Genomic DNA, 11,135 nt, shown 5'->3' with positions numbered 1-11,135 from the left:
GGGGTCAAATTTTACACAAATCTAATACCTTTTCTGATGAGAATTTAAAAAGTATTGCTCTCGAAAAAGCTTCATGGTACTTTCATCATGTATCTCACCCTTACTCGCCCACTGTAGGACTTTTTTGTATGCCCTCCAACAGAAGTTCGGCGTTCCGCACCCACTATTGCCAATTATTTGCAAATACATTTTTCCGTGCTTTAAATCTCTAAAAAGATTGTAAGTGTTAAGATAATAATTTGTTCTGAAAAACATCGAAAAAAACTTGGGGAAACCCCGCAAACATGATTTACGGTAGCCAGGAAATTGCAAATTAGTCGCTGCAACACTTTTGACTCTCTAAATCAAGAAAAAGGCCTGGCGCCTCAGGCCTGAAAAAAGCATCCTGGTGGCGCCCGGGCCCGCCAGGTCTTGATCACACCACTGTTTGGAGAGCGACACTTTTTTCGGCTAAATTTGTTTTACAGTGTGAAAAATGCAACAAATATGTGAGTTTGAAAAAATACTGCATCCAGTTGTCTCAAAAATTTGAGGAGCTGAAAGAGGGAATAGGCTAAGCTAAGCTTATGCAAAAAATGTGACTACTCATCCCGAATTTTGGGACGATAAGACACTTCGTTAAAGAAATCGAAAGGGATCGACCTTGTCTACAGTTTTACATTTTTCTTTTCTAATATAATATTCAAAAGAAATGAATGTCCATGACTGATTGTCCAATATCTATATTATTTGATTAAAATAACAAAACGCATTTAAGATCAGTTTAAAACAGCCTGCATATAAACATGACTTTTCAATCCAAATTGAATATAGTGAAGAGGAAAAATAAGTATAAAAGCTGCTTATGTACCTCAGTGAGCGGTCTACCACGATCGTCAGCAAACACTACTCGCTTTTTCCGTTTATTTATGACATCGTTACTGTTCTTCAATAATCCATCTAAGTTTAGTGACCCTGAGGAAATACAAGGCCGTATTCGAGGTGGTACTGATCTATTGGTCATCGGCGGCGTCGTGACCATCAGGGAACTGTACAACAGAGGACTGTACACTGGAGGACTATGTCCTAAAATCAGCTCAGCTGGCATGGCTGCTACCGAACACATTTAGATCTGAAAAACATAATGACATTCATCAAAATATCTCTTTCTTGCCCTAGCAGTCTTTGAACAAAATAATTTTATCATAGGCTGTAGATTTTTTAAACAATTCTATAAAAAAACTCGTAACAATATATGTACGGAACTATATCCATACTGCATCTAGGATCTAGAAACATATTCACAGATAAATTGATGTGTACTTCTTTAGATTGTTTAATATTTTCAAATTTGACCCATTTTATACCTCATTTCCTAGATTAATCTATGATTTAATACAGATACAGAAATTTGATTTTTAATATAAACTCTGTTGTGCTATAACAAACTGCACGCAACTATATTATTTGCAAAATATACATATATTTTGTTTCATATTCTCATTGCATGTTTGTTTAAGAATGAAGTGGCAAATGGGCCTATAAATACAAAACGGTATACACTAAACTCTCGCGTTCAGTCCAGTGTCGGGGGTTGCCTTCAAATAGCCTTAGACTAAATTCGAGAGAATTAAAACGTAAACAGTCAGGACCGCCAGAACCGTTTCCAAATCGAATGCAGGCTATTGCGCAATATGCTTGACTGAGTACACGCGCTCTGCGGCCCTTACAAGACGGCTGTCGCAACCGTTCTTGCCGTCCTTGCTCCCCGGAGCAACTGTGGGGACCAGCAATTCTAAGAAGGCCGAAAACGAAGTTACTGTAAGGGAGAGTTTGGTGTATAATCATTTTATCATGATTTGGCTAGATATTATACAGAGTGGAGTCGTATGGTATGCTGAAATCATTCATGCTAGAAATATAGCATTAAAACAATGCGTCCTATTCTCTTGTCATCGATGTATAAGAAAATTCGAAAATTTAAATACATGAAAGAAGGGTTTAATTCTTATGAAGATTTATAATGGTTTGGCATATGGTTACTATAAAAGCAACAAAATATTTTAGTTACTTAAACCAAACTGTTGTTAAATTAACCAAGTTTAAACAACAAAACCTAAACTGTTAAAAATGTTTGGGATTTTACCACAATTTTATTATATGAGAGTAGGGCAAAATCGCAATACCGGCATTGGAAGTTGAAATAGTAATACGTGTTTTGCAATCTCGAAGAATACTCACCGATTAACGGATGAGTCATAAATTAGGGTTCGAGTCTCCGCGGCCGAGAATTTTGAGTTTTTTTCAAATTTTCTTCCGCAACAACAAAAATTTGTTTGCTTCTATAGCAACTAAATCATTTTGTCGTACCCACCACCTCTCCAACTAGAAAGGTTCCTCAGTGTATATTGTGTTATCAGCGAAGAGATCGAAAGACACGTCCACTCTTCACATGGTAAATTGCGCACCGAGAAATTATTTTCAATGTCTGCAAGCTAAATTTAGAGGTAAGTGGCTTGATACCAGCAAACCATTGGAGCCAGTCCAATTGAAGAATCACTGTCATATAGTTTTCTCCGCTCGTAAATAATTGCTGCGTATTTAATACTTGTTAGATCTTTCAAAAAGGATTTCATTTTCCGCTAATGAAATAATTGTGTAATAAAATGGCATTATTAATTGACCATTTTGAATGAAAAATGGTATTATTGAATATTTTCGTGAATATATCTTCTCTAAACGTGCTTAGTTTATTCATTTATACAAATTATAGGAACTGATGTAAATTAGCAAAAAATTTTGTTGTTGTTGCTAATAATTATTATTCTTAAGGCAAACGTACAATAATGTCATATCACGTTGACGATTAGTGGCTCATAATCGAGACGCAGATCAACAATTGGAAGTCTATTTTTTTCTTATCGAAGATGGTCGAAGAGTTCGTGCTTAAAGGAGCGTGATAACTACCATGATTTTGTTTCAATATCCCGCCTTTTTCCTTCTAATATGTGTTATTTAAAATCAATTGAATTATGCTTCGAACATATTCATTTTAAAACATGCACACTACTACATATTAAGGAGATTAAACTATAATTTCCTATGTATGTAAATTATATAAGAATTTTATCAATCAGTTTGGGAATATTTTTGCGAAACATCAGAAGACTTCTATCTTGAAAAGTCCTCCATCTACATAATGCAAAACAAGAAAAATCGATAACGTTCTGAGATGCCACTTATAAAGGATCAATTTTGAAGCAAAAAATTTTATTGTTACGGTCCAAATTAGCTTCCTGTCACTCATGTCCGTTTATTTACAAACAAGACATGCGGTACACCACAATTCAATGGCGTTGGTAGTAAAAGTAGATGTGGTTGTCAGGCAACCAGTCATAAATTTTATTTTTACTCCATACGTACATTCATCACTTAAGCTAGAAAACTTAGTATTATAGGTGTACATCGTTAACGAACCAAAAGAAATAACTGCTTTTTTTTGCCTTATATTTTCATTGAAGGTGGATTATTTTTAGCATAAATAGCGTGTAGATGAGGCAGTAATTAAGCTACACTAGAGGTATTAAAAGAGTGGATAAACGATTCGTGGAAATGATAAGCGGACAATAATAAACAACGCAACGAAGTGTTTTACGATAAAAAGAAAACAATCAAGAAATAACAATTATACCTCCATTTATAACATAACTGCAGATGCGATATGCATTGAAGCCTACTTAGTTGTGGAATGCACTCAGAGAAAAGATTAAGTTGATTTAATCAAACAGTTTGTTCAAACTACTTTGTTTGTTGAAACTATAAAATTTGGCCAGATTAAATAAACCTTTGGTTATATTGAGAAAACACAGCGAATTAATTTGTTCAATTCAAAGTAATTATTTATTTGAGCACGTTTAGTTGATTCAACTAAACAAGTGTGTTGAGCGGAATACATCATTTATTAGAAAATGATTTGGTTAAAGTAACGAGATAATTTGGTTGATTTTACTAAAAACTTCCAATAACTACACTAATCATATCGAAAGACAGTTTACGAGACAAAAAGTGTCGGAAAGATCGTGCGTCGTGTCGTGAATTTATGAAAAGATGAGTAATACGAACACCTGGACACTCACAGTGTCAACGGTATGGCAAAACTGGGGTCTGCAACAGTTGCAGAACATTTTGAATGTAAGTACAAGTACAACTTTTAATTCGTAGGGTGCAGTTTAGTTCACCGGTTTTGGCAATCTAACCTCGAAATTCATAATGACCATCGTTGATAAACGAACCCCAAACAACTGTATAAAAAAACCCTTCTGTCTTTGTTGAACGTTTGGATTTCTGATTCTGCAAGTGATGCTTATAAAAAGTTTTTATTGATGAAAAGGGCTCTTTCTATACATTTTTAACGACCGCTGATAGGACGATTGTTGATCCAACCAAAATATTTGGGTGGATCAAAACAAATATTTGTTAGGATCAACCAAAATATTTATTATAATCAACTAAACTTTATTAACAAAAAAATTTGGTTAAATCAAACAATCATTTGATTGACCATATAGAAATGTATTTATTTGTTTGATCCAACCGAATTTTTGTTGAATCAATCAAACTTTTTTCTGAGTGTGTGAACATTTTATTAGGCTAATATCTCCTCACTTCCGCAGTTCCGCTACAATGGTATGCGTATGTAAATGAGTATGTAAGTTTACCTAAATGTTTCTAAAAATATACATGGGTCACTCTAAAAGTTTTTGGAATGAGATTCTAGAAATGGTGAAGCAGGAAATTTCTAATAGTGTTCTTTAGAGCAAGTGTTTAAATGGTTTCAAAGAATGTACGAAAGCATAAGTGTTAATGGAGGCTATTTTAAACAGGCATAACAAAGCTGGCGTTAAAAAAATTATTTGTTCTTATTCATTCCAGAAACTTTTAGAGTGACCTATACGTATCTCATTTAATGATGATTTCATGATTTACATGAAGTTAAAATTCAAATATGCATTCAAGTGAATCCAAACACTGATAAATGACTAGGTTATTTAAATATAAGTTCTCGTGAAATAAAGGTAAATTCAACTGATTTCATCATCCAAAAAATGTAGTCAAGTCAAGGGATATGCATTTTGGAAACTTAAATCAAACAAGTCCCAACGCTACACTTTATCGTTTAGTCCGACATAAAATTTCATAGTACTAGACAGTACATGCGCAGAAGTTTCAGTAGTGCCTTCAAAGTCCACTATAAAGACAGGCCCGTCAAATGTGCATTTTCAATAAATGTTTGCAATCACAAATTTGTAATTCGCAGCATTGTTATAGACGATATTTGACTTTCTGGACATGAATAATTAAAATATTATAAGTTAGTCATGACGAAGTTTTTGTATTCAATTATAGTATTTGGTGAATTTTCACGATCTCGCAAAATACTATTGTGAAATGTTTATGAACTTTTCCTTCTTTTTTTAACCTATTTATATCTATTTGTACTATAATTTTGTATCGAATCTCGATAAGTATCTTTCTTTCGAGGGTCTGTTTTGAATTCACTGATTCTGAAAATAAGTCAAACATTTTTCAAGATTTCAATCATTAAAAAGATACTGGGAATCAGATCAAAGCTTGCGGTTTTTATACATTAATGATTAAGGATATACAACATATATTAGTCATAAGTTCAAACATAAACACTGTTAAAAATGATTTATGCAATCAAGAAAAAGTCAGTTATCAGAGGGTTTTGGGTTAGCTGATTGTGTATATCATATATAAAATGCAAAATTCAAAATGACGGACCATTTTATTAAATAAAATTATGGAATTTGCACACAAATCTTGAAGCGACTTTTTTAAATTTCAAATATATGTAGAACTAAACATTTCAAACGTGTACAAACTGAAATAAATTAAGAAAGTTTTCAACAAGTTTCAAAAACACAGAAATTTCTATATCTTCGGATTCAAAATCTTCGCTCATACTCACTCAGAAAAAATCTTCCGTTCAAAGAAAATTTGTTTGAATCAATTAGAAAGATTCATTGGCTCTCAGTCAAAGATCTCTGACATTTCTTCTGAATCAAGATTTTTCCGAGTGATATCCAAATCTTCGTCACCAGGACTGTTCAAATATCATCTATTATTAATAATAAATAAAACTTTCAATTTATCCGTAGTAGGATAACACATCGTTAAGCCCATATACAAGAAAGAAAATTATCCTTAAGTTATTCAAATGTTTAAGATATTTAAAAATACATATTACAATTTTTAAAAGTTAAGTAATGCAAAAATTGAAAAAAAAAATTTTATTAATGAGAATTTAGTGTGTACCTTAACTGAGTGTAAATTCACATTATCATTATATAAATTCTACGGTTTTCATAGTACAAATGTAATTTTTTATATTATACACTGCGTTGCGTTGGACTCTCGCTCACACGCATGGCTGTTTATATTGCGCTCCTGATTGGCCTAGCCTATATATTTTATAACTCAAAGACTAAAACTTCCACTGATTTTTAGAAAAAGAATTTTTGATTCACTTTTAAAATTTTTATACGTCAATAAAAGTCCGGACACTTGCGTCTGGGACATCCTGTATAGGCGAGCGCCACGAATAGGTTGACATCTGTTTTGACCTTCGTCTTTTTAATTCATATTATATGTTCTAGCTGTATCATCTACAGACACATTTTAAAATTAATCTTATTCCACTAATTCTTTATGGAAGCTTATAAATTTGGATTTATCTTACAAAAATACTTCGGATTTTACTAATCTTACAAAATTTAATCAATTTTTTCATGTTAATATTGAGCGTGAAACTATTAAAGCTCATGGCAGAAAATCTGCGAATACGAAACAATAATTCTGGAACGCCTTTCTTCAATTAACCGGTAAGAAGATATGCACTAAAATTGATTAAAATTATTTCAAATACAGCAAAAAACGACATTCGTTTGAATTTGAAGTGTCCTGAATTTCGTCATGGAACTTGCATGAACATAAAATTGTTCTGGACTAAAATGTTGAAAATTATACTTTACGGAAGAACTCGCATCGAATTCGACTTCGCCTCACAGCATTAAATAAGATTTACTTGTTTTCAGTTTCCACCCACTTCAACAGAAATAAAATGTATTCCTTTATTGACAGAAATCACCATGGAATTAAACAGGATTGATGTAAGACGAAAATAGTTGTGGTTCGTGTGAATTAAAACGTTAACAACAAAAAACCACATTCGTCTGAATTTAAAAGGTTGTCAATTTGAGCATACTTGGAATAATTTCAATCTATTTAACGCACTCCTTATCGGATAAAAAACGTGTTAAAAGTTAACGCTTACTAAAAATATTGCACTGTATGATTGAATGGTTACATTAGAATGCAATTTTAAGAATTTTATCTTTGTTTTATCTTTTATCTTTATTATCCTTTATCTTCGCCGTGTATTGATGATTCAGCCATACTGCTTAGTGCAGAAATTCAAATTTCTCACGCAAAGAAGCAGTTTTTATAAAACATCAATTTCACACATCTTCAGAATGTAAATTTCCTAAATTTATTGTCAAGGATTTATTGTCATGAATTCAGTCCATATTAAATTTCGAATAAAGGAAGCACGAGTTACGGTAATTTTAAGGGGTGATTTATAATATCTTACCATAAATTGCCAAAAATTAAATTTTAAGATGTATACATTTCCGAAAATTTATGGTAATTTTACCAATTATATATGATAACTTTCCATAAATTACTGCAAAATTCTATTATCTGCTAACAAAATTTTCTTACGCTTTTTGCGGTTAGTGGGCTGATTACCGTAAAATAATGAAATTATGCATGTGTCATACAGAAGAATATATATACACAATATGCAACAATATAGAAAGGTGGAAAGTCATATATCTGTACACCAATAACATTTTCATCCTTCAATACCAATTACACTGTCAAAGTCAAACAAATGTCAAAAAGCTATAAATTAAGAAGACATTTCAGTCAATTTTGAAACCGAAAGTGATAGCAAATGTGGAATTGACGGAATCTGTATACTTATAGCTTAAGGTTACTCCAGAAATAAATGAAACTATATGCCAAGTCACGCTGTTTCAAAATAGAAATTTGTAACGGGAATTATTTTTGTTTTATTATAACATCTAAATTTAACATCAAGTTGTATATTCCTGATCATCGTCGTAGTTTGGAAACTTATCGAAATGTTGAATGGAATAGCTTAGAAGACCAGTGTCGCCTATATAAATCTTGCAGGGCATCTACATTTTTGGAGTCATTCATGCCATGTGCTAATTCGAGAGATTCGAGAGGGGAAAGGCGTCAATGTGGCGACTACGTTCGCAGATAAATATTATAGCCTTCCTCAGTAATGTGATAATTCATGAATTCCGCATTTTATTATACCCATTGTCACACAATTTATTTTACATCTAGCATCAAACAATTAAGCAACTTGACCATCAATCCGAAATTCATAAAAATCTGATGGAATACTTGTCAAAGTGGTGCATAGACACGATTGAAAATTTTACTTAAATTGTTTTAAGAGCATGACATTTAGAATAATTTCACTGATTAAAATGGATATTAAAAGTTTTTTTTTTTTCATCATGTTGAGAGATTTTAAACTCTTTCGAAATTCATTTAAAACTTTAAGAAGATTAAAAAATGTACAAAAAAACTGCGATTTTCCTCAAATAATATATAGGTATATCAGTTCTGTTACCCTATAGGCATAGGGTAACGGAACCGATTACCGAGGAGGGACCATTTGTCGGTGAAGCATTTGATTTCTTATAAATTGAAACTTGATTATGTTTTTTTAGCAGAGTTCATCGAATGAGTCACAATTAAGTTTCTGAATGCAAAAAATTAAGCTTAAATGCAAAAATACTTAAATTGGAAAGGATTTAATCTTCGATTTTTCTATACCTATTTTGTGCATTTTTAACTTTTTTAAATTCTTAAGTGAATTTCTAATGTCATCCCCTATATGTATGTCGTAGCGCACTAGCCGACCCCAGTCGGTTAGCCGACTAACTGACCAGTCGGATAATCGACGCTGAATAGCAGACTGTACACCTGCACTTGCTTACGTTCGTCTAGTGGACGGATGAAGGCATCCAACAAGCGGCCAATAGGCTATTCGACTACAGCGTTTCAACCCAGTAGAGGATTATGCATACAGTTCATCATCATGTTATTTATGTTCATTCATTATAAGAAAGTGTACAATTGTGACAAAGGCAATTAAACAATAAACTAGCTTCAAAAAAGCTATTTCAGGTAAAAATTGGAGAATTATAATTAGGAAAGCTGTACAAAATACGTGATAAAATTGTTAATTTGATACTAACTATTACTCAATAGGCCTAGGATATGACTGTCTTCTCTAAACAATTAAGCATTGAGCCAATAATAATATTTTTGTCTCACATTTACAGTTTATCTGAAGAACTTGGCGTTGTTACTGCTGCCGTTGAGAAGCGGATCACTCCTCCAAAAAATGACGAACTGTCATAGGGCTACGTTCGATTTTGAGCTATACAGAATTTTCAGTATAAAATTAATAATTTCATAACGTATTTTATATATTTTTCTTCATTAAAATTATCCAGTTTTTACTGGAAATAGCTTTTTTAAAGATAGTTAATTATTTTATTCATTCTGTCACAATTATACAGTTGTAAACCTTGTTATAATGAATGGACATGAATAAAATGAAAGATTAAAAAAACAGTTACTTTTTAAACAACTTTTTCGCTTGGTTTATTTTGGTAACAAAGTCTCAAGATAACAAAGATTCAATTATTTCGGTAGAAAACTAATCTAATTTGGTTGAGGATTTAACTAATTTGTTGAAAGTCGTATTTTTTGGTTTCAATAAATCGTGATTGATTTCAAATTAAAATATTTGTGGATTGAAGTAACATCAACTATTATATTTTGGTTGAAAATTCAGCTATTTTATTAAAAATTCATTCAATTCGGTAGAAAGTTCAATTACCTGGTTAAAAAGTAATTTTTTAAATTCATATTTTCGGTTCAAAAACGCAATTGTTTTTTAGAACCTGATTTGATTGAATTCAACTTTGTTGAAATACAAATTAAAATATTTTTTGGTAGAAATAATATCAACTAATATATTTTTCCTTGAAAATTTATCTATTTTGGTTGCAAAACTTTATAATAGAAGGTTCATCTATTTTAAGATAGAAAAATGATCTTTCTTGGTTGCAAATTAACTTATTTGTTAAATATTTCTCTTTTTGGTATTAAATACAAACTTTTTTTTAAACATTACTTTAACCCTTATTGGCATAATTTGTCCGTTAACTTTAAGCACGGACAACTTTGTTCATTATGTTGGAAAATATCTGAAAAATTATTGGCGAGTATTTTCAAGTGTCCTCTTTCAGAATGTGACCCAAAATTTTTGAAAAAACCACCCCTTCCCATCCTATTTTTTAATTAAAAAAAAAGAAACGTGATTTCTTAAGATAATTTTTTTTAAATCGCCTTTTCAATGCGAAAGAGGTCTTGAAAATAGCTGAAATCACAAAAACTCCGGCTCAAAATGTCTAAATAATGAAGTTATACACACAGAATATTCATTTTTCATGATTAAGGAGTTGTACGACCATGCCTAAAATAACATATTTAGAAAAAACCGCTATTTTACGGATTTTTCTGAAATTAAAAAAAAAATACTGAAAAAATAAAAAAAGGAATATAAAATAACAAAAAAAGGAAACAAAAAAGTTCATTATAAACTTCCACGCTGTAAGAACTGGAAACATTTTTATTGAAGAAATGGCTAAAGAAATTCCATACGCAAGCACATTAAAAAATTTCGAACATGTTTATCAAAAAATCATTAAAATAAAATTCTACGTGAATAAAATTCTACAGGTTTTCAAAATTTCAACCTAACTAAACTTTTATTTATTTTTAGAACTGAATTTATTTGCAATTTTCTGGTATTGAAAATAGTATTTTTGAAAAACTGCCGATTTTCAACCCTTTGGGCTATTTTATGGGGTAGTAACGAAATGTATCCTTAGATAACTTAGAATATATGTTTCCTTAGAATCCTTAGAATATATGTTTATAATAATAATATATAT

At 31.4% G+C, this 11,135-nt stretch overlaps 1 protein-coding gene across 1 annotated transcript in view; it reads right to left on the bottom strand.

Moving 5' to 3' along the window:
- LOC117167179 (protein phosphatase 1 regulatory subunit 3C) overlaps positions 1–11,135 on the bottom strand; it is a 68,025-nt gene that overhangs the window by 24,318 nt on the left and 32,572 nt on the right. Inside the window, exon 2 of the mRNA XM_033351905.1 lies at positions 851–1,111. Within this exon, the coding sequence (XP_033207796.1) occupies positions 851–1,105 (255 nt within the window). The 5' untranslated portion in view covers positions 1,106–1,111. The remainder of the gene's footprint in view (positions 1–850; positions 1,112–11,135) is intronic.

The sequence above is a fragment of the Belonocnema kinseyi genome, chromosome 2 (assembly GCF_010883055.1).
Source record: "Belonocnema kinseyi isolate 2016_QV_RU_SX_M_011 chromosome 2, B_treatae_v1, whole genome shotgun sequence".
Lineage (NCBI taxonomy): Eukaryota > Metazoa > Arthropoda > Insecta > Hymenoptera > Cynipidae > Belonocnema > Belonocnema kinseyi.
The sequence above is the reverse complement of the archived record's forward strand: the minus strand, read 5'-3'. Positions and strand labels throughout refer to the sequence as shown.